The following is a 24,957-nucleotide window of genomic DNA, read 5'->3' on the forward strand; positions in this document are numbered from 1 at the left end:
CCAGTTCCAATTTCCAGATTTCCAGATTTCCACTAATCCAGTTCCACAGATCCTCTTTCCCAGTTCCAGTTTTCCTAGCTTTTCAGATTTCCCAGTTCCCAGTTCCAGTTCCAGTACCAGTTTCCAGTTTTCCATAAGACTCCCATTAAGTATCGGGAGAATTTTTTCAAATCACTCATAGGAATTATACCTCATATTCAGTATGACTCCCAGTAAATTTCGGGAGAATGGCCCGATGTACTGTAGCATATGAACACACTACCTAACTATTTTTTTTCTAGGTTTCATTCCAATTTCAGAATAAGTTCTTCCTTCGACATCTGATCTCAATTTGTCGAATTTCAACGTTTTCCCGATCTAGAATTCGATTTTCGTATTCTAGAATTTGGCTCCATATTTCAATTTTTGACTCAAATATTCCATTTATGGCCGTATTCCAACACTCAACATGTCAAGCCATAGTTTCAAATTCATTGATAATTGTATTCCTTTTCCTAGGGACACTTCACAATTTCATATTCGAAAAATTATTTTTGTTCCGAAATCCAGTGACAATTCCTCTCAAAAAATTTCCAAAATATCCAATTTCTAGTGATTCTTTTTTAGAATAACACTCCCAATTTCCATTTTCCTGCTATTTCCCATGCTTGACATTCCATCTTACTTTCTGAAAGCATTCTAAGTTCAAGATCCAGACACACTGAGCAACAATTTTGTTCCAATAATCATTGAAAATTTATTTCAAAGTTTCCTTCCAATCAAACATTTGATCCCATATTATGCTTCCTACTTCTGAGGAAGTCATTCCATTTCATGTATTTCTCAATACAAAACACTCGATTCATAAATTAATTTATTTAAATAAATTAATTTTTATTGAAGGCACATTTTTTATTTAGAAATATTTAAATTCTTCGTTTATCCCGGAGTCTTGTGATTCGCTGGCGAATTTTCCCGATCCGACTGTGCTCCAATTTCTTTCCGATTTGTGAAGTCTTCTTGCCTGTTCTGACTCGTTGCTGGACCACACCGTCTGAAAATTATCGATTCAATAATGATAATATTCCATTAATTTTCAGGATTATATCCGCAATTTTTCATTAAAAATTGTTTATTTTCCGTCAAAATTTCTCTCTGTCGAAGTGAGAATTGTCTTTTAAATTTAAAGACAAGATTTCTTTTTATTTTCATAATTTTCCGAATTTTTTAAAACTTTTTTTAAATTAATACCTCGGAATTCTTTGCTTCCGTCGGTTGGACCTTCTCTGGTTCTCCGATTTCCTGATCCTTTCCATACGATGTCTTTTCAGGCCAGCATCTGGTCCTTTTCGTCCTTTTTCTCTGCTTTTATGGAGAATTTCGTCGCCAAATCCGTGGAATTTCCCTTTTTCCGTCGTTCATCCAATATCAGCCGAGATTTTCGCCGGAAAATCCTTTGTTCTTCTTTGAGGCTTCCATTGGAACATTTCTGTGTTTATTGATTTCTCCAGCGATTCCTGTAGTTCCGCAGCTTGGCCGGTCCGTTTCTCGAATTTTTCGTCGCTCTTTGGCTGAAAACACTTGATTTCAAGGTTAATCGGCGGAAAAACGACAATTTTCAACGGAAATTACGATTTGTGAAGGAATTATCGATTCAATCACATCAAAAACGCATCAATTCAACTTAAATTGAAAGAAAACATCTGAAATTGACAAAGATTTCTTCAAAAATGCCAATTTAAATTCATTCTTGCCGGCTGATGGAAAAGACCGCATATTCTCTGCGTCTCCCACTTTTGTGTGCTCTCTCACCACTTTTTTGCGGTGGAGCGCACATTCTCTTCCTGTGTCTCTTCTAAAAAATGGAATCTCTCGTGTTTTCCAGATTTTAATAAGAATTTGGATCTCAAAACCGCTATTTTAACGGAATTTTGAGCATTTTCCTGGACGAAATGAAAATTCGGGCATAGATTACCCTATAATTTACATCACGGCACTGTTTTTTCCGATTTCCGCCTGTAAAAATGTCATTTTACAGGTCGAAAGTATTTTCCGAAGATAACCCCGTCCCTTTTGAGGTTTCCAGTAATTTTTTCGCTCCATGAGCGTTTCCAAATGAATTTTTCCATTCAGAAGGATCCAAGTTGCCTTGTTTGGCTCGTAGCCGCCCAAGGTCTTTTTTCCAGGTGATTTCGCCTCTTCGGAGCATCATCCAGAAGAGGTCTTTTATTTTTGAGATAAATAATGACTATTTCGAGTTATTTAAATGGGTAATCAGTTAGATTCGGTTCGATGCACCATTTTGCGGAGCGGTAGCTCCAGAAAACGGCCCAAAATAAACACCCTGAAAACCCAAATAAATAACAGAACAGGTATGTGCTAAGTCATCATTTATCTCCGTGTTGCTGATTAGTCAATCAGCAACACAAATCACACAAAGGCCAATTATCAAGGGACGGGATGAATCAATTAACCAAAACCAAAACAACAATTAAAAGAACTCCAAAGCGACAACCATCAGAACTCCGTGTCGACCGCGTCCGACCGCCGGCGGCGTTTCCTTCGTGGGTGGTAAGATGTGCAGGTGGAGTACGGTAGATGGCGGCAATTCAAACGGTCCCGGGGCGTCTCGTGGTGTGAAGGCGATGAAGATAACGACTTTTAACAGAGATAATTGTGTAATTAAACGGGAAAAGATACAAATGTGAAAGTCGTGAAGAAGGGAATATTTATTATTCACTGAGTTCGCGACAATGCCCACAGGCACTAAAGGAGCACCTCAACCAAAAACTTACTAGACAAAAATTGGATGGAACTTAACAGGTTTTTTCTTCGGCCATGATACGCCGTTGTAGAATAACTATAAAAAATGGAGCCCCTCGAGAGAATCGTCAAAACAGTCACAAATAGGTTCAGGTGTATGGGAAGAGCACGACCCTGCTTCCCACAGATTCTTCCCGGGAGTCGGAATAAAAAAATCGATACCCGGTTATTCCAATCTGTGTCTCGTCATTCATTATTCATTATTCCCCCAGTCATGTCTTCTCCGTCCTTCCCCGTCCTCCGTCTACCATCGAAGGCCCTTCGTGCTACCCTTCAGCATTTTGCAATTATCGACCTGTAAGTTTATTTTATTTCTACTATAATACATTAAAAGATCATTTATAGATTGAGTTTCTCACTGATCTCGCCAAATTCTGTCAGATCTTTGAATATCCAAGCAGCAAATGTGAGAGTAACACTAGATGATTCAGAAGAGATTATTGTAAATGTTGCGGGCACATCCTATGTTTTCTATTTGAAAGCTGATCAAAATCTGGTATACACGTATAACCTGGAATGCCGATTTCTCAATCGAAACTTTTCACTAGAAAAATGTTTGAAACATTTTCTTGTTGCCTTGAATCTTCTGGAAGTGGACCAGTTACTCGTTTCTAGAAACCACGAAGCCTGCGACAAACTGGCAGGGATTAAATGGAGAATAATAATAATGTTAGGCAAAAACCGTCCGCTATTTGACCATATTTACCGTGACGCCAAGAATGTTAGCCTTTCGGACCGAGGTCTTCTCAACAAACACACCAGGGCTATTTTATCAGAAAACTTGAATAGCATCGGGTTGAATTTTTCGTTTGTGATGGATCTCAACGACTTGTTGGCAATAAATGTTACAAAAGCAGAAGTTTATTTCTCATTTACCCTATCCAATGTGAATCTATTTCTTAGACATTTTATAAATGGATCAAATCCTAGACTGAGCGAAATTTGTATTGAATTGAAAAGGCGGGAAAACCTCGAGGATTCCTGGAGTTTTGCTTTTCAGTTTTGCTTTTTCGTAACTCTGCAACAATTCATAATGTTTAATGTGTATATTTATCTCCGGAAACATATCAAAAACTGCTCAAACAATTTACGGAAATTCCCTTCTTGCCTCCAGCTCCCAATCCCTGAAAAATGCCTGAAACTTTCGAAGCTGGTCCTTCCATCAGGTTCCCGATTGATGAAACTACTTGCTTAACTCCTGCTTGGGTTCCATCAGCAATTCCTGGAAGTTTTGCCGATGCTTCTCCTACAGCATTCCCGACTGTTGAAAATGCCTGTTTGCCACCTGCTCCCAATTCTTGAAATATTCCAAAACCCTGAAAAATGTTGTGGATTTTTGAGAATAAAAACCAAATAGACTCACAGCAGCTGGAGAAATCTGAGAGAAACCGAAACTTGGAGCCCAGGCGATAAGGACGAGAAGGTAGAAGATGAAATTCATGTTGAATGAATTGTGCCAGTCCCCTGTTACAGGGATCTTTTTATATGAAGCACTGACAAAAGAGATATGTTTTATAAAAACATGTTATTCCAGATTTTCAGACAATCCCATTGTACTACTTGTTTTTGGAAGCCAATTCTGTGAAAATGTTTTCAATTTGAATGCTGATTTTTTTCCCTTTTTTTTATAGATATTGTGAAAAAGAAGTGTAATGTAAAAATCTGGGTAATATAAGAAATAGCCAATGTGACGTCCTAGTGCTCAAAAAATGTGCACACGATAGTGTCGGACAAGAATGGTAGCTGGTGGCTCATTGGCTTCGATTTTTTTCAAATTTTTCGTTTGGAACAGGGCCTAGGACACTTGGCCTTTTCAGTACCTCGAATGAAAATATGTTTTTCGAAAACAGTCATTTTGGATTTCAAAAACAAGATAACACAAAAGGATTGTCTGAAAACCCGACATAACATGTTTTTATTGGGCTCCTCTTTTGTCAGTGCTCCACATAAAAAGAGCCCTGTAACAGGGGACTATCACAATTCATTCAACATGAATTTCATTGTCTACCTACTCGTCCTCATCGCCTGGGCTCCAAGTTTCGGATTTTCACAGGTTTTTGTGAGTTTTAGGTGTTTTGCAGACTTGATTCCTGTTTTCAAAGATTCATTAGTGGTTTTTCCAGGCTTATGTCTTGCCTCCACTAATGGGACCAATCCAAATAGAATCAACAGACTCAGGATTTCCTCCAGGAGTAGCAGCAGAAGTTCAACTTCAGGTTCCAGCAACAACGACAGTTGTAAAAGAAGGAACCCGAGGACTTTTTGATGGAATAATGAACAGTTTTTTCGGTAGCTGATAGTGAGGCGGATTAACTTTTACATGTTGAAATTTTGAACTTGCGTTTATTTAACGTTTTTATTTTAATTAAATTACCTAAATGTTAATAAATCATTGTTCTTTAATTAAAATCAAGTATTAATTTTCGTGAGTTTGAAATAAGATTCAAGGATATTTTTTATTAATACTACCTTTTTTAATCCGAAATCTTATTTAATAGTATGTCCGATTAGATATATTGAATTAAAGGTTATGTGCGTTTTTAATAAAAATAGGAGACGATATGTAGTCGTAAAACCATCAGACGAGAGTGGAATTTACAATCTATTACAATCCAAAAAAGTTCTTACTGAATATACATACTAGAGCAGGCTCTCTCTCTCTCTTAGTAATTACATCTTATCTTGAACAAATATAGAGATCGAAAATTAAAATTTGGTGTTCAGGTGAAATGTCTGCAACTCTATGAGCTGTGTGAAACGTTGTTACAGAGTTGTAATAGAATTTAATAAGGTAGGTAGCGAAACATTTCAGAAAAATTGTTGAAAGAAGACATTCAAATTGTAGTAAATATACATTTTAAGAGTAGCAACACGATCAATATGATGAAATTAATAGGAAATAACTATGAAGGGTCTCTTATCAGTGATGTTTTATAATGGTTTCGGAGGTATAAGGAAAGTTTCATAATTATTGTGTTCAAGTCCCAAATAAACACCAGTCGGTTTTCGACTTCAGCCGATTCTAGCTGTATATTACTAGGTCGGCTGGTACCTGTACTCAAATATGGAGTAAAACATATCCGATGCTTTAGAAACCGCAAACGCAAATTCATCCAGCCAAAACTTTATGTAATATAAATATAACATGTAAATCGAATGAATTAGTGAATTGTCCGAAAGTATTCTCCAAAGAACAAATTCCTAAGTTTCCTCCTACAAACTGGCAAATTTGCACAATCTAAGAAAGAGCTTCAGTTGATAAGGAACTACATTAATAGCACCGTACTGTGTCTCTGATAAGCGTTTCTTTTTCTCAATGAATTAGTTCATGTCATAAAACACCTTGTTCTCAAGATTACATTTTTAGTTACAAACTCAAACTTCAACATTTTGAAACGTTATTCTATTGTTAATTTTCTTTAATTCAATTTTCCAGATTGCTCTTTCTCTCAGTTTTCAATACGCCACTCACTGAACAGCTTGAAAACTGGCAGTGTTTGAATTCCTACTTCAATTTGGTCTTCCTCACTGTTAAACATTTTACTGGTCAAATATGCATTTTTTTTTGATTTCAATTGCGTTTCAAGTTTTTACTTTGCTTAAACATGAATACCATTATTTTCATAGCTTTTCGTACTACAACATTCCTACAAAACTCTTTCTCAGCTCGAAGCTCAAAGACGTTTTCTTTTCCGTTTTGCTAATAAGGTTTCAATTTTTAGTTCAATAGTATCTTGACTGTAGTTCTAAATTTTGAAAACTCTATTTTTGTTTTTCAAAACCATTACTAATTATTTCAGAGCAATGTTCAATTCCTTCAAAGAGTTCCGAATCAACGAAACTGTGAAAAACATTTCTCGTTTTGTTGATGATGAGAGTTACTTCACTGACACGGAAGAACGATTTAATATTCCATGGTACGTTGATCTAAATGGTTTTTGAAAAAATAAAGCAGAATGTTCCAGGAGAATAGAAATTAAGAAGAAGGATGGCAATTTTGAATTATTTCTGAAATGCCAAAAAGAAGAATGTGAAAACAGAAAATGGTCAATTGAAACTGAATATACATTAAAATTGGTATCACAAAATGGGAAGTGCTTGATGAAAAATAACAAATACACATTTGAAAATCAATTAGGACGTGGATGGGAGTTTGTCAGTTGGAAAGAATTGGAGAGTGAATATGTGGTTGATGATAGTATTGTAGTTGAAGCTCATGTCAAAATAGTTAAAATGACGGGTAAGTAAGCTTTTAATTTATAAGTTTTTAATCTTCATTAAAATGGTTTCAAATCGGTTCATTCAAAAGATATCAGTAAATTGTCAACTGCAAATAAATAAAAGAAGAACTAACAGATACTTTGTTAGTTCACAATTTCCAATAGAACAAACGCCAACTGAAGTTGAACAAGGGGAGATTTACAGATGATCCATGTATTGAGAATGATACTCAGTCAAACTGTTAGTGATCTAATTAGATAAAAACCAATTATTTCTAATTCAATAATATTCATTAACCATTTCTAACTAAATATGCACAAAATCTAATTTAATTTCGGAGAATGCGCGCACCGTGACAATCAACTCGCTCATTTCTAATTAGATATTAGATGTAATTAGATGTTATGAGACGTTATTTACAGACTCTCCGTACGCTGAAGACACAAATCAGAAAACATTTCTATTGAATCACACTGTTAAAAATGTTTTGAGTATTAAAGAAGGAGGCAAATATTCCACCAAAACAGAGAAACGATTCAATATTCCATGGTTTGTTATTTGACTAAATTACATCCTAGTTTAATATTATCATATTTGAGGAGATTAGAGATTAAAAGACAGAATGGATTTTTTGGATTATATCTCCAGTGTGATAAAAAACTGTGCAAAAGGAGAAGCTGGACAATTGAAGTAAAGGATGATCTAAGATTGTTGTCTCAAAATGGACAGAGCTTGAATCTCACTAGCACATCAATTTTCGAAGAGCCTTCTGGTTACGGCTATGGTAAACTCATAAGATGGGATGATATGCTAGAGAAGTATATGGTGAACGACAGTATCATTATTGAAGCTCGTGTTAAGATAACCAAAACGATTGGATGTGAAGATGAAACAAGTATTGATGATTTGGATGATGAATTCTCTGACTGTGTGATCAATGTTGGAGGGAAAAACTATTCTGTAAAAAGACAATAGACTGCATTTTTCATTCTAATTCATTTTTATCACTGTGATATGAAACTTCTCTATTTTCAACCTAAAATGAACGTTAGTTTTGCACTCTCTACATAAATCAATTAAACCTTACCTATCTTGAGCAATGGTTGAATGTAAAGAAATTGAAAAAAAAAGAGAAAAAGCAGAACCTAAATTTGGTCACACATTTCTTGTTTTCCCATTTGGAACCAAAAATATGTATTCATAATGTTTAATATATTTATCTCAAACATGTCACAGTTAATAAAAAGGCTCATACAGTTGACGGAATTCCTGGGATTGCCTTTCTAACTGCAGCTCCGACTTCTTCAACTATTCCTGGAATTCTAGCTGGTTCATCGCCCACGACTTTCCGAATTGCCGGAATTGCTTTTCTTACTCCTGCTCCTACTTCTTCAAACATTCCTGAATCATCCGTCTCTCCTGGAATTGTTCCTCCAAACCCTCCAATAACTCCCGGAATTGGTGGGAAATCGATATCTGAAAAAAAACATTTGGAGAAAGGCCTAAAATGGGAAAACTTACAGCAGCTGGAGCACATGCGATGAGGACAAGAATGTAGATGATGAAGTTCATGTTGAATGAATTGTGAATTTATCCCTGTTACAGGAGCCTGTTTTTATATGGAGCACTGACAATAGAGCTGTGTCTAATAAAGACATGTTATTCAGGATTTTCAGACAATCCCATTGTATTATCTGTTTTTGAAAGCTGAGTCGGTGAAAATTTTTATAAATTTCAGTGCTGAAATTTTCCGTTTTTATAAATATTGTGAAAATCAACTGTAATGTTAACCATGGAATATTGACTCGTTCTTCCATGTCGGTGGGGTAGTCCTCTCTATCCACAAATCTTAGGATATTTTTAACAGTTTCATAGTTTGGTCAATTTTTTCAAAAGAAAGTTGATATCAAGATATTATAGAAAAAATTGTTGAAATAAGCCATTCAAACTGTAATGAATAGACATTTTAAACGTAGCAACACTATTAGGAAACGACTATAAGTATACTCTTATCAGTGATTTTTTATAAAGGTTTTGAAGGTATGAGGAATTTTTTGTAATTTTTGAGTTCAGGAATCGGCGTCAGCCGGTTTTCTTGGAGTGAAAAATCTTAATGGAACAAGTAATTCTGAAAATTTCCTAACAGATTCCTCATTTTTTCTCCATCAAACTGGCATATTTGCACAATCTAAGAAAGAGTTTTAAATTATAAAACAACTACATTTATAGCGCCATACTGATTTTCTGAAAGTGTTTTTTCATTTGTTTGAAAATTATTTGTTCCAAAAATTATATGTTTTAGTTCTGAACTTTCATGCAACTAAACAAAATTTCTCATTGTATTTTGCAAAATTGACATTTTTACATTAAACTGTCAATTGCACCATATTAGGAATTTTTTTTTCATTGATAAGAACTCATTTTTAAATCGTCCCCTTGCATATGTTTCTTCAGACCTATCGAATTGCTCCGTCTCCTTTTTTTTTTGCTCTCTTTGAGTATTGATTTTTATAATTAAATTTGTTTTGTTATTTTCACATGTGTGTATTTTTTTTCATATTACAGAGAACGTACGTTCATACGTTTACTGTAATATGAAAAAGTTTTCAGAACAATGTCTAAATTGTGCAAAGAGTTCAGCTTAAGCGCGACTGTCAAAAATATTTCACGATTTGTGGATGAAGAGATATACTACACTGACACAGAAGAACGATTCAATATTCCATGGTTTTGTTTGATAAACGTTTTAAGAAATAATGGTGAACGTGCTTTAGGAGAATGTGCATCGCTAAGTGTGACGATGAATTTAGTCTTGGATTGAAATGTGAAAAAAACAATTGGGACAACAGAGAATGGTCGATTGAAACTGATTGGACGATGAAATTAGTATCACACAACGGGAAAAGTTTGATGGAAAGCAAAAAGTTCACTTTCAATAATTCAAATATATTCGATGGTGGTCTGAACACTAGTTGGGATTTATTGGAAAGTGATTATGTAGTTGATGATAGTGTTGTAGTTGAAGCTCATGTCAAAATAATTAAAATAACTGGTGAGTTCGACTTTCATTTTTTACGAAAAAACTTGGTTACTTGCTCTGAAGCTTGAAAAAATGTTTTCAAAATTTTAGACTGGTGAGTGTCTATGACCTTTGGAATACAAGTATTTTTTAGTAGCACTATAAGTATTTATCATATATTAAGAAAGACGCAGACATATTTTTAGACTGTAAATGATTATTATATTTCTGTCTATAACACTTTTTACAGACTTACCATGCGACGAAGACGAGGATTCAAAAACGTTTCTTTTAAGCAGTACTGTTAGAAATATTTCAAGCATTGAAGAAGGAGACGACTATTACACTGAAACAACGATACGTCACAATATTCCATGGTTTTTTATTGAATAATATGTACATTAGTTCAAACTATATTCAATTTAAGGAGAATGCAAATTAAAAGAGATGATGGATTTTTTGGATTATTTTTGAGATGTGAAAAAGAGGATTGTGAGGATCCTGGAAAATCTTGGAGTATCGAATTAGATTATGAACTAAGATTGGTGTCTTTGAATGGACAGAGCTTGACTTTTAGTGATTCAGACTTGTTTATTTATCCATCGGGTGAAGGTTTTCAAAAATTCATGAGATGGGATGACATGGAAGAGAAGTATATGGTGAATGGTAGTATCATTATTGAAGCTCGTGGAAAAATCACTAGTCTTGAAGAAAGTGACGACGAATCCAGCAGTGAGAATGAAGAAGACGATTCGAGCGAATCCCATTCAGAAAATGATTCGAGTAGTGATAATTTAGAAGATGAATTCTCTGAGTGTGTGATCAATGTCGGAGGGCAAAATTACACTGTGAAGAAACAATAAATTATCAATTTTCATTAAATTGCTTCCGTCGACTATTACTGTCTGTGCTCTTTTCTAAGTATCAATTTTCCAATATCATTATTCGATGGAAATAAAGATTTTTATAAGAGTTGAAAAAGGGAAATTAGCGTTGAAATCAATATGAACCTACGTATAGCACTAAATAATGAGCACTTTTCACATGACATGAACAATCTAACTATAAGGAAGAACTTCTACCGATAAAGAACTATACGCTCGATTTTCAATTTCCTCTCAGAGGCTTTCTATGACTGATTGTGAGGAGGTTTCCTGTTATAATTAAAGCGGTTTTGAACAATTTTCTAGTACTTGAGCTTCACCCATCATTCACTTTTCATTCGACTTGGCTCCAAGAAATTTTTTTTTTCCATGAAAAGTTATATTGCTACTTTCAATTTCAACTTCCTTATTGGTACACTTGTTCACTGATAAGATGCATGTTCTGTGAGTCTTCTTTGGTGTCAATTTTTCTGCCCTGCACATTCAGCTTATACTCTGCTCTCTGTCAATACTATCATGACTGTGGTTCTGGATTCTATTAAAAAATTTCAGAACAATCTTAGATGTTGAATCCTTGTATTAAATATTGCATTGTAAACATAATTCCTCACTATTTTTTGCAAAATTGGCATTTTTACATTAAACTGTCACTTTCTCCATATTAGGAATAATTTATTTCACTGATAAGGACACCTTTTTGAACCATCACCTTGCATATGTTTCTTCAGGCATATCTGTCTTTTTTTTTGGTCTAATTTAATTTTTGATTTTTCTAAAATTAACTTATTTTATTCTTTCCCAGACGTTCACTGTAATATGGTAACATTTTCAGAACAATGTCTAAATTGTGCAAAGAGTTCAGCTTGAGCGCGACGGTCAAAAATATGTCACGATTTGTGGATGGAGAGGAGTACTACACTGACACTGAAGAACGATTCAATATTCCATGGTTCTTTTTTTAAGTTTTAAGAAATAACGTTTAAAGTATTTTAGGAGAATGTTTATCAGGAAAGACAGCGGATATTTTGATCTTGGATTGGTATGTGAAAAAGACAGTTGGGAAAACAGAGAATGGTCGATTGAAACTGATTACAAGATGAAATTTGTATCCCACAACGGGGATAGTTTGACAGACAGCGAACACTTCACTTTTGAAAATTCAAATAAAAGTGATGTTTGTCTAATGAAGCCTTGGGATCTATTGGAGAGTGATTATGTGGTGGATGACAGTATTGTAGTCGAAGCCTATGTTAAAATTATCAAAATGACTGGTAAGTGGCTATTACCTGTGGAATTTTAGTAAATGGTGACTAGCGGGCCAAAAAAAAACGAGTTTTCTGGCAAAAGTCATTTTTCCCAATTTTTTACTTTTATTTTATAACAACTTTTTTGTTTTGAACTTTTGCATGTACTTGCTTCTGCAAGTCACCCTGGGCTCAGTTTTGCTCAAAACTTACTGCGCTTTTCTGCTCCACTGTGGGGTGAAATCAAACTTATATGTGGTCAAACATCAGATTCGTTGAAGGATCAAGAGCTATAAATCCAAACACAGTGTTACCTTTTTTGCAAGCCACAAATGTCAAAAACACGAAAAGCGGAGAGAAGGGCTCGAATTTATAGGCTATAGAAATTTGTAGGCTGCTTGGCAGATAAATAAGTTTTGTCGTGTTTTTTTTTCAGCTCTGATTTTTCTTAGATTTTTTTGTGGTTGTATAGACGACCGACAAACCTTTCAATATTAACCATATTGGATAATTTTCAAATACTACTAATCTCAAAACTGTGAAAAAAATGAAAAAACTTCGAACACCCTAATACTTCCAATGGTTAAAGCACCTTTTACAGATACACCATGTGACGAAGACGAGAATATAGAAACGTTTCTTTTAAGCAATACTGTTAAAAATATTTCAAGCATTGAAGAAGGAGATGATTATTACACTGAAATAGCGACACGTCACAATGTTCCATGGTTTGTTATTTTGTAATGCGTACGTTAGCTTTAACTAGATTCAACTTAAGGAGAATGCAAATCAAAAGAAATAATGGATTTTTTGAATTATATTTGAGATGTGAAAAGGAGGAGCAGCCTGAATGGGGTTGGAAAATCGAATTGGATTATGATCTAAGATTGGTGTCTTTGAATGGACAGAGCCTGAGTCTTACTGATTCAGGTTCTTTCAGTAAGCCATTTTGTGAAGGTTTCGAAAAATTCATGAGATGGAATATTATGGAAGAGAATTATATAGTAAAGGATAGTATCATTATTGAAGCACGTGGGAAAATTACTAAAATGATTGGATGTGACGACGATTCGAGCAGTGACGATGGAGAAGATGAATCGAGCAAATCCCATTCAGAAAGTGATACAAGTAGTGATAATTTAGAAGATGAATTCTCTGAGTGTGTGATCAATGTCGGAGGGCAAAACTAAGCTGCGAAGAAACGATATATTATTATTTTCCATTAAAACATTATACTTTAATAATAGTTACCGTTCTTTTCCTATCAGTATTGCAAGACTAATTTAAATGGTCATTTTGAGTGGAATGCCATTTTTGTTAATTTTTGTCATTGTTTGTAATTTTCTGAGTATCAATCTACCAACATCATTGTTGAATGAAAATACAAAAACTTTTTACAAAAGGTAAAAAAAATTGCGTTAAAAATAATAAGAACCTACGAACAGCAGGGAAACTTTTGACTTAAGAATTCTTCACAAAAATATTCAACCCCCAAAAATTATCACATAAGAATATTCCTAGTTTGTTAAAGTTTCAAACTAATTCCTAAATTATCTGAAAGAAGAATGTGAAGACAGAAAATGGTCGATTGAAGTAGAGTACACATTGAAATTGGTGTCGCAGAACGGGAAAAGTTTGGTGAAAAATGATCACTACACATTTGAAAAGCCTGCAGGATGTGGATCTACGGAATTCACTAGTTGGAAGGATTTGGAGAGTGATTATGTGGTTGATGATAGTATTGTAGTTGAAGCTCATGTCAAAATAATTAAAGTTACCGGTAAGTTGATTTTTCTGTTCGAGCTTCTTCTAGCTAGAGCACCTGTACATAGGCTTGAGCATCAGCTTGAGCACCTGTAAATTAGCTTGAGCATCCCCCTACGACAAAATGCAGGAAAATCGGATTTTTGTTCATTTTCTGCATTTTGTCGTAAGATCCTATGTCTAGGTGCTGTGTTTGCACACAACTGGGGCTACAGTAAACCGGAAATATGAAATTTCGCTAAAATTCTGTTTTTTGGTAAACTTTTGGCCAATGTCCACCTGAATTTGTCAAATTTTCAGCTAAAAAAATCAATTTCTTGAAACTTTTGCACCCGATTTTACGACAAAATGCAGAAAATTAGATTTTTGTGCGTTTTCTGCAATTTGTCGTGAGATGTGCCGTTTGCGCCTACTAGCTTGAGCACCTGCTAATTAGCTTGAACACTAGCAACGATATTCAGTTATTTTGAGTGTAGGCGCCAAGACGCCTGCCTTAAGCCGTGCCTCCTCCGTAGCGTCGCTCTGAACCCGAAAAGTGTCGGCCGGGGCGAAAAAAATGTGGTTGCCAGGTAGGCAGGTTGGAGGCAGGCGTCAGGCCCTTATTTTGCGCCTGCCTTTCATGGAAAAAATTTTGCAATTTGTCAAAACTTTGACTGGAAATTTTAAGAAATCTAAAATTGATTAATTAGTAATTATTTTACAGATTCCCCATGCAATAGAGACGAGAATCAGAAAATATTTCTGCTGAATCACACTGTTAAACATATTTCGAGCATTAAAGAAGGAGACGACTACTACACAAAAATAGAAAAACGATACAATATTCCATGGTTTGTTATGCTAAAAATGTACACTATATTATATATGTATGTAGTGCAATATTTTTTAGGAAATTGGGGATTCATCGAAGTAATGGGTTTTTTGGATTATTCATATATTGTGACAAAAAACTTTCCGAAACCAGACCATGGGGAATCAAAGTTGAGGACACTCTTAAATTAGTGTCTGTAAATGGCCAGAGCTTATCTTTCAATGGAACACCTACTTTCAAAGAGCCAACTGGTTTTGGATTTTCGAAGTTTATAAGATGGGATGACATGGAGGAGAAGTACGTGGTGAATGACAGTATTATTATTGAAGCTCGTGTCAAAATAATTGAAATGACTGGGTTTGAAGAGGAAATGGTCATTGGTGATATGGAAAGTAGATTGACAAAATGTGAAGACAATAGGCACAGAAACACGGAAAGCCGCGTTCAAATTGATAACAATCAAAATTGAGCTGGATTTGGAACCAGAGTAGGCGAATTTGTATGTTTTTCAAAAAAAAATTTCTGCAATTTTCAGGAACTCAAATTGCGATGGAATGCTCATTCTTGGAGTTTTAACTATTTCTGATCTAATTGAGATATGAATATTTTGAATTTCTTAGTGTTTTTAACGACATGCATGCTGACTACATGCTGAATTTTGGGTGATCTTGAAGAGAAAATTGATCTAAAAAAATTATCGTCCGAACTTGTTCAAATTTGTCAAATTGATTTATTTAACGCGATTGCAACATGTTTCGTTCAAAAATTGTTCTTAAAATATTTTTAGTTTATTTTAGTTTGAACTCATAGAAATTCAGTACTAAATTAGACAAATGTTAATAGAATTAAAATTTTCTGAAAAACTATAGCTACAAATTTTTTAAAAATTTCCGCAAAAAAGGTTTTTAGCTATTTTCTTCCAGATAATCAATTGAAAATATACCTAACCGGGCTTCCATGGGAGGCAGGCACGGTTTCAGGGCCTGACGCCTGCCTACAGCCTGTCTGCCTGAACCCGGCCTTTCCTGCACCATGGCGAGAAGTCAAATGCTTGTTATTTACATCTCATAGGTCTTTTCCCGCGGCCGACACTTTTCATGGTCCGCGCCGCACTACACAGGAGGCAAGCAACCTGAGGCAGACAGAGGTAGCCGCAAGAGGGCGTTTTGGCGCCTACTTGGAAGCTTTCACAACCCGTTATGGCGTCAGTATCTCTTGTTGCTTGCTATGTTAAATTTGTGCAAACATATCTGTGTTCCTGAGATATTCCTCAGCTCCTACTTTCCAGTTGCTCCAAAACTGAGCAATGTCATATGGATGAATAGGCCGGCCTATATTAACCAACTCCAATATTATTTTCTCATTATCACTGACATATTTTGTATTATATTTTAGCTTCTTATATTCCAAAATACTGTTTCGGAGCAATGGCAATGGAGTTCACAATCAGCGAATCTGTCCGAAATATCTCACGATTCGAGGATCAGGAGCAATATTCCACAGACACAGAAACGCATTTCAATATTCCATGGTTGGTTTTTTTTATTTAATTTTCAATTAAATTAAAAAATTTTAAATCCTCCAGGGCCCTACAAATCCGGAAAAACAATGGTTATCTTCAATTTTATTTGCTCTGCGAGAAAGAAGAATGTGAAACTAGAAAATGGTCGATTGAAGTTGAATTTAAACTGAAACTGGTGTCATACAATGGGAAGAGGTTGATGACAGATTGTAGAAGAACGTTTGAAAAGCCGTCTGGGCTTGGATCCGGAGACTTCTTGAGCTGGGAGAAGTTTGAAAGGGAATATGTGGTTGACGATAGTATTGTAATTGAAGCACATGTCAAGATAATTAAAATGACGGGTAAGTTGGCTCGAAACTTATAATTATGTGAAAAAAATTGGAAAAAAAACATCTGAGTCTGTATATTCACGTGGTGTCAGACTGTCCCATGTCCCGTTTACGAAGAATGCGGGAACTTATTTCCCAAAAAATGTGGCGTCATTTCTTAACCATTAGTTTAAAAGTCTGCGCCTAAATTCCCGGAATTCTTGTAGATCTACGTAGATTCTCCTAGATCTACGTAGATCAAATCAACATGGGACACTGTGACACTTTTTCAATAGGTTATATCTCGGTTCATTTGAAAGATATCCGTTAAGTTTAAATTGTAAATCTATAGGAAAAATTCTTTACAGATGATCCGTGCACTGTAAACAAAAATCAGAAAATATTTCTGTTGATTCAGACTGTTGAAAATGTTTCGAGCATTGAAGAAGGAGGAGATTTTCACACGAGAGTAGAAGAACGTTTTAATATTCCTTGGTAAGAATTTTTTTTAACTTTTACAAAAAATCAAAAATTTAATCCTTTTAATCCATTTTTAAGGAGATTAAAAATTCAACGAAGGAATGGATTTCTTGGATTGTTTTTGCGATGTGAAAAGGAAGAATCCAATACAAGGAACTGGACTATCGCAGTTGAACTTACGCTGACACTAGTCTCTGCGAATGGTCGGATCTTGACGTCAAGCACGACATCGTTTTTCAATAAGCCAGTTGGTTACGGCTTAGGAAAAGTTATGAGATGGGATGATATGCTGGAGAAGTACGTGGACAACGATAGGATCAGAATTGAAGTTCGTGGCAAGATAACTGAAATGACTGGCTGTGATGGCAATAATTCCTCTAATTGTGTAATTAGTTAATGTCAAGATTAAGTTACATTGTAAAAAACATTGTAACAACACATTTTTTTGTCAGTTTTATTCACACAATAACTTTTTAAATGAAAGTTTGTACGGGTTTTCTTTCTTTCGTGGATTGCTATGGTTAAATTGTGCTAACATATATCTTCCTCAGAGGTTTCTTCTTTCAATAAATCTTTCAAAGAATTGTTTTATTAGAAATTGCAAAACTATGTTACCTTGCGAAAATAAAAATAGTTTTGGACAGATTGGGGCTATATTTATTTAAAAATTCAATGGCACTGATAAAAATGCATGATTGAAATAATTGAAATAGGGAGGAAAAAATTCATGAAATGGCTTTAGAAATATTGAGATAAACTGAAAAGCAAAAGAGAAAAGGTTGAATCCTCTTCACATCCAGTCATTTTAATTATTTTTACACGTGCTTCAATAATGATACTGTCGTTCACCATATACTTCTTTTCCATATCATCCCATCTTAGAAATTGTTCCCAGCCGGAACCCCTTGCCTCTTTGAAAGTGCATGTTCCTTTTAGAGATAAGCTCTGACCATTCAGAGACACCAATCTTAGATCTTGCTCCATATCAATTGTCCAGTCTCTTCTATTGGATTGTTCTTTATCACACCATATATATAATCCAAAAAACCCATTTCTTCTTTCAATCTTTAGCCTCCTTGAAACAATAATAAAAAATTTAACCAGAGTACATTTTCTTGAATAACATACCATGGAATATTAAACCGTTTCTCAGTTTTGGTGAAATAGTAACCTCCTTCTCTAATGCTCGAAACATTTTCAACAGTGTGATTCAACAGAAATATTTTCTGACTTTCGTTTTCAATGCACTGAGAGTCAATGCACGGAGAGTCTGTAATTATTAATATTTTTTATTTCAAAGGTAGAGTTGGAAATTCGCGTTTTCAAGAGTTTAATTTTTTCGATTTTTTGTTGTATTTTTGAATATTCCGAGTATGTTGAGACTAAATCCTTATTTTTCAAACCACCATTAATTGAGTTGGAAAATGAAAACTTCTTTGAAATTTGAGAAAAAATGAAATTTGAACTCACCGTTTATTTTAATTATTTTGACATGAGCTTCAACTACAATACTATCATTAACCACATAATCACTTTCCAAATCATTCCAACTGATGAATATAAACCAACCAAATCCATCAGCCTTTTCAAATGTGTACTTCCCGCTTTTCATCAAACTTTTACCATTGTGTGACACCAATTTCAATGTGAACTCAGTTTCAATCGACCATTTTTTGTTTTCACATTCTTCCTTTTCGCATCTCAAATAATAACTAAAAAAATCCATATTGCTTCTTTATTTGCAATCTCCTGAAACAAGGTTTACATAGTTAGTTTTTCAAATATTTTACATTTATATATACTAACCATGGAATATTGAATCGTTCTTCTATGTTAGTGTAGTAACTTTCTTCATCAACAAACCGTGAAATATTTTTAACATTTTCGCTTACCACAAACTCTTTGCAGGAATTGGTCATTGTTCTAAAATAATTAACAATAAAAAATAAGTATGAACAAATTGGGATTATTTAATAAAGACAATTAACTGAAAATAGAACAACCAAACGTTTTTGGTTAACAGAAAATTAACATTAAAACTAGCAATATGATCGATTCTCACACAGAAAACGACACAGAGTTTGTAGGAAGAAACATATAAGAGGTGGTGAAATAAAAAGGAATCCTTATCAATTGAACAATTATTCCTAACATGGAGAAACTGTCAATTTGATTGGAGAAAATGAGGAATTTGTGCTTTCTGCTAAAACGTGGAGTACCAAAATATAGAGACTTTGTTTTTTTAGATCGAAAATGACCCAAAACTACCGAATTTCGTAATGAAGTTATGTTGGTTCAAAGTTCTGGAATAATGCTCATTTTTGGAATGGAAAAACTGAAAAAGAAAAAACCTAACTCTGAGCAATTTGTTCAGGATGATAGAGACATTTGTTTGCACAAGTTGCACAACCAAAAAGAAACAATTTTTGTCAGTACCAATTTTAGAATAGCCTTTGGTGAAGAAATTTTCATTTGTGTCCAAAACTGAAAAAAAGCTATGACAAGAGTGGCAAAAAAAATTGTCACTTTTTGACAGTAAATAAAAAATTCTCAAAAATGTTTTGAAAAGTTTGATTATGATTTTCGGTCATTTTGGGACCAAAGGAGTCGTTTTTAAAAGTATGTTTGGTTGTCTTCTCTCTTCTTGCTTGCTATGATTAAATTATGCAAACATATATCTTCCTTAAAGGTTTCTTCTTTCAATCAATTTCTCTTATAATGTCTTTATCAGAAACTGCAAAACTGTGTTACTTCACAAAATGAAGATGAAAAGATAAAGAGAAAAGGTTTTTTTACAGTGGAATTTTTCGCTTCAACATTGATCACACATTCAGACAATTCATCATCCAGGTCATACTTTAATTGTCTTCAAATTCAGACATTTTGGTAATCTTGACGAGAGCTGCAATGATGATACTGTCGTTCACCATATACTTATTTTCCATATCATCCCATCGAATAAACTTGCCAATGCCGTAAGCATTAGGCTCGTTGAAAGTGTATTTTACTTTGGAAGATAAGCTCTGGCCATTTACGGAAACTAGTTTCAGCGTGTAATCTACTTCAATAGTCCAGTTCCTTCTATTGCATTGTTCTTTTTGACAGCATAAATATAATCCGAAAAATCCATCACATCTTTGAATCAGTAGCCTCCTGAATAAAATAATAAATAAAAGTCAGTTTCATTTGAATAACACACCATGGAATATTGAATCGTTTCTCTGTTTTTGTATAATAGTGACCTCCTTCTTCAATACTCGAAACATTTTCAACCGTGTGATGCAGTAGAAATATTTTCTGATTTTTGTTTTCTATGCACGGAGAGTCTGTAGTTATCAATATTTTTCATTTTACAGGTATCGTTGGTAAAAATGAAATTCGAACTCACAGATCATTTTAATTATTTTGACATGAGCTTCAATTACAACACTATCATCAACCACATAATCACTTTCCAAATCCTTCCAACTGATGAAGTCAGACCAACCGCATCCAATCGGATTTTCAAATGTGTAAGTCCCTGTTTTTGTCAAACTTTTTCCATTACATGAAATCAGTTTTAGTGTGAATTCAGTTTCAATTGCCCATTTTCTGTTTTCACATCCTTATTTTTCGCATCTTAAATAAAACTCAAAATATCCATTCTTTTCCATATTCTCATTCTCCTGAAACAAACTTTACATTATTATTCAAGTGCAATTAGATTTACCAACCATGGAATATTGAATCGTTCTTCTATGTCAGTGAAATAGTCCTCTTCATTCACAAATCGTGAAATGTTTTTAATAGCCTCGCTGATTGTGAACTCTTTGCAAGAATTGAACATTGTTCTTATAGAAATAATTTGGGATTGTTTAATAAAAAGCATTAACTGAAAATAAAATGTAGTACAACCAAATATTGTAGGTTAATTGAAAATTGAAATTAAAATCAGCAATATGGTCAATTCTCACACAGAAAAAAACACAGAGTTTGTCTGAAGAAACAGATAAGAGGTGGTGAATTAAATAGGAGTCCTTATCAGTTGAACAATTATTCCTAACATGGAGAAACTGTCAACTTGGTGGGAGAAAATGAGGAATTTGTACTTTCTGCTCAAAAGTGGAGTACCAAAATATAGCGAACTTGCTTTTTAGACCCAAAATAACCTAAAAATACCGAATTTCGTAGTGAAGTTATGTCGGTTCAAAGTTTTGGAAAAAGGCTCTTTTTTGTAATGGAAAAACTGAAAGAGAAAAATTAACTCTGAGCAAATTATACAGGATGATAAAGACATTTTTTTTTTGTTCGCACAAATTGAAACTGTAAAGAAACAATTTTTGTCAGTACGAATTTAACAATAACCTTTGGTGAAGGAATTTTCATTTGTGTTGAAACCTGAAAAAAAGCTGTGGCAAGAGTGGCAAAAACTGAGTAATTGTCACTTTTTGACGGTAAACAAAAAATTCTCAAAAATTTTTTGAAAAGTTTCATTATGATGTTCGGTCATTATTGGACCATGGGAGTGGTTTTTAATAATTTCCCCACTGGCGCTGTTGCACCTTTACCTTTAAATAAAAGTATGTTCGATTTTTTTTATCTCTTCTAGCTTGCTATGATTAAATTGTAAAAACATATTTTTTCCTCAGAGTGTTCTAATATTAATCAAATTCTCTTATAAATTCTTTATCAGAAACAGCGAAAATATGTTACTTTACAAAATGAATATGAAAAGCAAAAAAGAAAAGGTTTATTGTCTTTTCACAGTGTAATTTTTCCCTACAACATTGATTACGCAAACATAGAATTTATCATCCAGGACCAACTTGTTTGCTCTTCACATCCTGTCATTTTGGTGATCTTGACGAGAGCTCCAATGATTACACTGTCGTTCACCATATACTTATTTTCCATATCATCCCATCTAATAAACTTGCAATAGCCGTAACTTATTGGCTTTTCAAAAGTGGATGTTCCTTTGATAGATAAACTCTGGCCATTCAGAGACACCAATCTTAGATCATATTCCACTTCAATTGTCCAGTTCCTTCTATTGGATAGTTCTTTTTCACATCGCAAATATAGTCCAAAAAATTCATTGAATCTTTGAATTTGTAGTCTCCTTAATAAAATAATAAATAAAAGTCAGTTTCTTTGAACAACAAACCATGGAATATTGAATCTTTTCTCTGTATTTGTGAAATAGTTACCTCCTTCTTTAATACTTGAAACATTTTTAACAGTGTGATGCAACAGAAATATTTTCTGATTTTCGTTTTCAATGCACGGAGAGTCTGAATTTATTAATATTTTTCATTTCACAGGTATCGTTGGAAATTCGCGTTTTCAAGAGTTTTCGTCTTAATCTTTTGCAATTTTTATTTTTGATTTTTTGTGGTATTCCTGAATATTCCAAGTGTTATAAGACTAAATCCTTTTTTTCAAACCACCATTAGTTGAATTGGAGAGTAAAAAGTTTTTTTCAAATTGTTCAATTTTCGTCTAACATTTTTCAATTTTCCTCTAAAAAATGAAATTCGAACTCACAGGTTATTTTAATTATTTTGACATGAGCTTCAACAACAATACTATCATCAACCCCGTAATCACACTCTAATTCTTTCCAACGGATGAATTCAGACCAACCACGTTCTTCCGGTTTTTCAAACGTGTAATTGTCTGTTTTTGTCAAACGTTTTCCATTACATGAAATCAATTTCAATGTAAACTCAGTTTCAATTGACCATTTTCTGTTTTCACATTCTTCCTTTTCGCATCTCAAATAAAACTCAAAATATCCATTCTTTTTCCATATTCTCATTCTCCTGAAACAAACTTTACATGATTATTCAGGTGCATTTAGATTTACCAACCATGGAATATTGAATCGTTCTTCCGTGTTAGTGAAGTAATACTCTTCAGCAACAAATCGTGAAATATTTTTAATATGTTCGCTTATCACAAACTCTTTGCAGGAATTGGTCATTGTTCTGAAATAATAATCATAAAAAGGAACTAGTACAAACGAATTGGGATTATTTAATAAAGAGTATATACTGAAAATTAAATAAATAGTTTGACTAAAAAAGTGTTTTGGTTAATAGAAATTATAAATTAAAACTAGCAATATGATCAATTTTCACACAAAAAACGTCACAGAGTTTGTCTGAAGAAACAGATACAAGGTGGTGAGTTAAAAAGGAGTTCTTATCAGTTGAACAATTATTCCTAACATGAAGAAAGTGTCAACTTGATGGGAGAAAATGAGGAATTTGTACTTTCTGCTTAAAAGTGGAGTACCAAAATATAGAGACTTTGTTTTTTTAGATCGAAAATAACCCACGTGCTGCAAGACATTGATCACTCAAATTTCGGTACTCCACCTTTAATGGCAAATTTTTTAAAGCTTTAATTCTAAGCTACATTGTGAATAACAATGAGCACATATTTTTTTCAGTGCTAATAGCCTTTTTAAATGAACATTTGTACGGTTTTCTTTTCTCTTCTAGTTTGCTTTAGTTAAATTTTGCTGCCTCAGAGTTTTATATTAATCAATTGCTTATATAATTGTTTTATCAAAAATTGCAAAACTATGTTACTTTGTAAAATGAAAATAGTTTCTGACAACTGGGGTCATATTTATTCAAAAATTCAATGGAAACGATACAATTCAAGATAGGAAATTCGGTTTAAATAGGGAGGAAGACAACTCATAAAATGACTTTATAAACATTGAGATAAACTGGAAAGTAAAAGAGAAATGGCCAGGTCATACTTTATTCCTCTTCACATCCAGTCATTTTGGTAATCTTGACGAGAGCTGCAATGATTATACTGTCGTTCACCGTGTACTTCTCTAGCATATCGTCCCATCTTAGAAATTTATCCCAGCCGTAACCATAATGCTCTTTGTAAGTGGATGTTAATTTGATAGATAAACTCTGACCATTCAGAGACACCAATCTTAGATCAAACTCCACTTCAATAGTCCAGTTATTTTTATTAGACAGTTCTTTGGTACAGTGTAGATATAATCCAAAAAATCCATTCTTTCTTTCAATGTTTAATTTCCTTAATAGAATACCAAATAAAGGTCAGTTTCATTTGAATAACGCACCATGGAATATTGAATCGTTTCTCTGTTTTTGTGAAATAGTTACCTCCTTCTTTAATACTCGAAACATTTTTAACAGTGTGATGCAACAGAAACATTTTTTGATTTTCGTTTTCAATGCACGGAGAGTCTGTAATTATTTATACCTCTTTTTTTAAGGTATCGTTGGGATTTCGCGTTTTCAAGAATTGGAATTCGTAATCCTTTGCGATGTTTTCTATTTTTTGTGGTATTTTTGAGTATTGGAATATTCCGAATTTTATAGTGAGAGAGTGAAAACTTGTTTTCAAATTTCTAGGCAATAAACCACGTTTTTGAGAAAAGAAAATTGGAACTCACCAATTATTTTATTTATTTTGACATGAGCTTCAACTACAATACTATCATTAACCACACAATCACTTTCCAACACCTTCCAGCTGATGAAATTAGGGCAACCACATCGACTCGGCCTTGTTAGAAATATCCACGTTCCCCTTTTCGTCCATTTCATCATTTCGTTTTTCGATGCCAATTTCAATGTGTAATCAACATGAATCAACCATTTCATGTTTTCACGTTCTTCTTTTTCGCATCTCAAATAAAACTCAAAATATCCATTATTTTTCACTATTTCCATTCTCCTGAAACAAACTGCACATGATTTTCCAAGTGCATCTAGATTTACCAACCATGGAATATTGAATCGTTCTTCTATGTTAGTGGAATATTTCTCATTTTCCTCGAACCTTGAGATATTTTTAATAACCTCGCTGATTTTGAACTCTTTGCAGGAATTGAACTCTTTGCAGAAATTGAACATTGTTCTG

At 33.9% G+C, this 24,957-nt stretch overlaps 10 protein-coding genes and 2 pseudogenes across 14 annotated transcripts; 7 read left to right on the plus strand and 5 right to left on the minus strand.

The window, feature by feature from the left end:
* Window positions 1–842: 842 nt before the first annotated feature.
* On the minus strand, window positions 843–1,550 carry C16C4.18 (Spore protein). The gene is made up of 2 exons (NM_001267111.6): window positions 1,231–1,550; window positions 843–1,033 (listed from the first exon to the last, which is right to left on the minus strand). The coding sequence occupies exons 1-2, from the start codon at window positions 1,293–1,295 to the stop codon at window positions 919–921; spliced, it is 180 nt and encodes a 59-aa protein (NP_001254040.1). The 5' UTR covers window positions 1,296–1,550; the 3' UTR covers window positions 843–918.
* A 1,298-nt stretch (window positions 1,551–2,848) lies between these two features.
* On the plus strand, window positions 2,849–3,997 carry fbxb-98 (F-box domain-containing protein; the record flags this gene model as incomplete). The annotated part of the gene is made up of 2 exons (NM_061699.1): window positions 2,849–3,099; window positions 3,148–3,997. The coding sequence occupies 2 exons, from the start codon at window positions 2,849–2,851 to the stop codon at window positions 3,995–3,997; spliced, it is 1,101 nt and encodes a 366-aa protein (NP_494100.1).
* A 795-nt stretch (window positions 3,998–4,792) lies between these two features.
* Window positions 4,793–5,099, plus strand: C16C4.17 (uncharacterized protein; the record flags this gene model as incomplete). 2 transcript variants are annotated; one of them, NM_001267112.3, is made up of 2 exons in its annotated part: window positions 4,793–4,861; window positions 4,926–5,099. In NM_001267112.3, 2 exons carry the CDS (start codon window positions 4,793–4,795, stop codon window positions 5,097–5,099), a joined length of 243 nt encoding a protein of 80 aa, NP_001254041.1. The 2 variants fall into 2 exon arrangements, with proteins under 2 accessions (NP_001254041.1, NP_001254042.1); NM_001267113.3 differs by lacking the exon at window positions 4,793–4,861 and having other exon boundaries at window positions 4,947–5,099.
* A 1,496-nt stretch (window positions 5,100–6,595) lies between these two features.
* Window positions 6,596–8,109, plus strand: math-15 (MATH domain-containing protein). The gene is made up of 4 exons (NM_061700.3): window positions 6,596–6,719; window positions 6,768–7,042; window positions 7,446–7,572; window positions 7,623–8,109. Exons 1-4 carry the CDS (start codon window positions 6,607–6,609, stop codon window positions 7,996–7,998), a joined length of 891 nt encoding a protein of 296 aa, NP_494101.2. The 5' UTR covers window positions 6,596–6,606; the 3' UTR covers window positions 7,999–8,109.
* A 1,525-nt stretch (window positions 8,110–9,634) lies between these two features.
* math-14 (MATH domain-containing protein) lies at window positions 9,635–11,020 on the plus strand (the record flags this gene model as incomplete). Of its 2 annotated transcripts, NM_001267114.2 has the most annotated exons (4): window positions 9,635–9,750; window positions 9,798–10,075; window positions 10,293–10,419; window positions 10,470–11,020. In NM_001267114.2, the coding sequence occupies 4 exons, from the start codon at window positions 9,638–9,640 to the stop codon at window positions 10,903–10,905; spliced, it is 954 nt and encodes a 317-aa protein (NP_001254043.1). In that variant the 3' UTR covers window positions 10,906–11,020. The 2 variants fall into 2 exon arrangements, with proteins under 2 accessions (NP_001254043.1, NP_001254044.1); NM_001267115.3 differs by lacking the exon at window positions 9,635–9,750 and having other exon boundaries at window positions 9,802–10,075.
* A 736-nt stretch (window positions 11,021–11,756) lies between these two features.
* Window positions 11,757–13,563, plus strand: math-10 (MATH domain-containing protein). Its single transcript, NM_061702.3, has 4 exons — window positions 11,757–11,875; window positions 11,920–12,197; window positions 12,772–12,898; window positions 12,949–13,563. Exons 1-4 carry the CDS (start codon window positions 11,763–11,765, stop codon window positions 13,358–13,360), a joined length of 930 nt encoding a protein of 309 aa, NP_494103.1. The 5' UTR covers window positions 11,757–11,762; the 3' UTR covers window positions 13,361–13,563.
* A 131-nt stretch (window positions 13,564–13,694) lies between these two features.
* Window positions 13,695–15,321, plus strand: math-11 (annotated as a pseudogene). The gene is made up of 4 exons: window positions 13,695–13,950; window positions 14,638–14,764; window positions 14,824–15,232; window positions 15,281–15,321. Coding segments are annotated over exons 1-4 (833 nt in total).
* An 851-nt stretch (window positions 15,322–16,172) lies between these two features.
* On the plus strand, window positions 16,173–17,452 carry math-13 (MATH domain-containing protein; the record flags this gene model as incomplete). Its single annotated transcript, NM_001377702.1, has 4 exons — window positions 16,173–16,276; window positions 16,331–16,608; window positions 16,944–17,070; window positions 17,134–17,452. The coding sequence occupies 4 exons, from the start codon at window positions 16,173–16,175 to the stop codon at window positions 17,450–17,452; spliced, it is 828 nt and encodes a 275-aa protein (NP_001364700.1).
* A 341-nt stretch (window positions 17,453–17,793) lies between these two features.
* math-16 (MATH domain-containing protein) lies at window positions 17,794–18,978 on the minus strand (the record flags this gene model as incomplete). Its single annotated transcript, NM_061705.4, has 4 exons — window positions 18,862–18,978; window positions 18,526–18,804; window positions 18,184–18,325; window positions 17,794–18,130 (listed from the first exon to the last, which is right to left on the minus strand). Exons 2-4 carry the CDS (start codon window positions 18,779–18,781, stop codon window positions 17,794–17,796), a joined length of 735 nt encoding a protein of 244 aa, NP_494106.3. The 5' UTR covers window positions 18,782–18,804; window positions 18,862–18,978.
* An 824-nt stretch (window positions 18,979–19,802) lies between these two features.
* On the minus strand, window positions 19,803–20,923 carry math-17 (annotated as a pseudogene). Its single transcript has 4 exons — window positions 20,769–20,923; window positions 20,444–20,720; window positions 20,255–20,381; window positions 19,803–20,208 (listed from the first exon to the last, which is right to left on the minus strand). Coding segments are annotated over exons 1-4 (965 nt in total).
* Window positions 20,924–21,825: 902 nt separating this feature from the next.
* On the minus strand, window positions 21,826–23,020 carry math-5 (MATH domain-containing protein; the record flags this gene model as incomplete). Its single annotated transcript, NM_061707.1, has 4 exons — window positions 21,826–22,156; window positions 22,202–22,328; window positions 22,582–22,859; window positions 22,908–23,020. 4 exons carry the CDS (start codon window positions 23,018–23,020, stop codon window positions 21,826–21,828), a joined length of 849 nt encoding a protein of 282 aa, NP_494108.1.
* A 790-nt stretch (window positions 23,021–23,810) lies between these two features.
* Window positions 23,811–24,950, minus strand: math-6 (MATH domain-containing protein; the record flags this gene model as incomplete). Its single annotated transcript, NM_061708.1, has 4 exons — window positions 23,811–24,105; window positions 24,152–24,278; window positions 24,488–24,771; window positions 24,820–24,950. 4 exons carry the CDS (start codon window positions 24,948–24,950, stop codon window positions 23,811–23,813), a joined length of 837 nt encoding a protein of 278 aa, NP_494109.1.
* Window positions 24,951–24,957: the final 7 nt, after the last annotated feature.

This window comes from Caenorhabditis elegans, chromosome II (genome assembly GCF_000002985.6).
Source record: "Caenorhabditis elegans chromosome II".
Lineage (NCBI taxonomy): Eukaryota > Metazoa > Nematoda > Chromadorea > Rhabditida > Rhabditidae > Caenorhabditis > Caenorhabditis elegans.

What these genes read in the sequence shown, in the direction of transcription:
- math-10 (NM_061702.3), top strand. Translation starts at nt 11,763, where the DNA reads ATGTCTAAATTGTGCAAAGAGTTCAGCTTGAGCGCGACGGTCAAAAAT. An exon ending in TAAAATTATCAAAATGACTG is followed by an intron (nt 12,198 to 12,771) that starts GTAAGTGGCTAT and finishes CACCTTTTACAG; the next exon opens with ATACACCATGTGACGAAGAC. An exon ending in ACACGTCACAATGTTCCATG is followed by an intron (nt 12,899 to 12,948) that starts GTTTGTTATTTT and finishes ATTCAACTTAAG; the next exon opens with GAGAATGCAAATCAAAAGAA.
- C16C4.18 (NM_001267111.6), bottom strand. Translation starts at nt 1,295, where the DNA reads ATGGAAAGGATCAGGAAATCGGAGAACCAGAGAAGGTCCAACCGACGG. An exon ending in CGGAAGCAAAGAATTCCGAG is followed by an intron (nt 1,034 to 1,230) that starts GTATTAATTTAA and finishes GATAATTTTCAG; the next exon opens with ACGGTGTGGTCCAGCAACGA.
- math-15 (NM_061700.3), top strand. Translation starts at nt 6,607, where the DNA reads ATGTTCAATTCCTTCAAAGAGTTCCGAATCAACGAAACTGTGAAAAAC. An exon ending in GAACGATTTAATATTCCATG is followed by an intron (nt 6,720 to 6,767) that starts GTACGTTGATCT and finishes AGAATGTTCCAG; the next exon opens with GAGAATAGAAATTAAGAAGA. An exon ending in CAAAATAGTTAAAATGACGG is followed by an intron (nt 7,043 to 7,445) that starts GTAAGTAAGCTT and finishes CGTTATTTACAG; the next exon opens with ACTCTCCGTACGCTGAAGAC.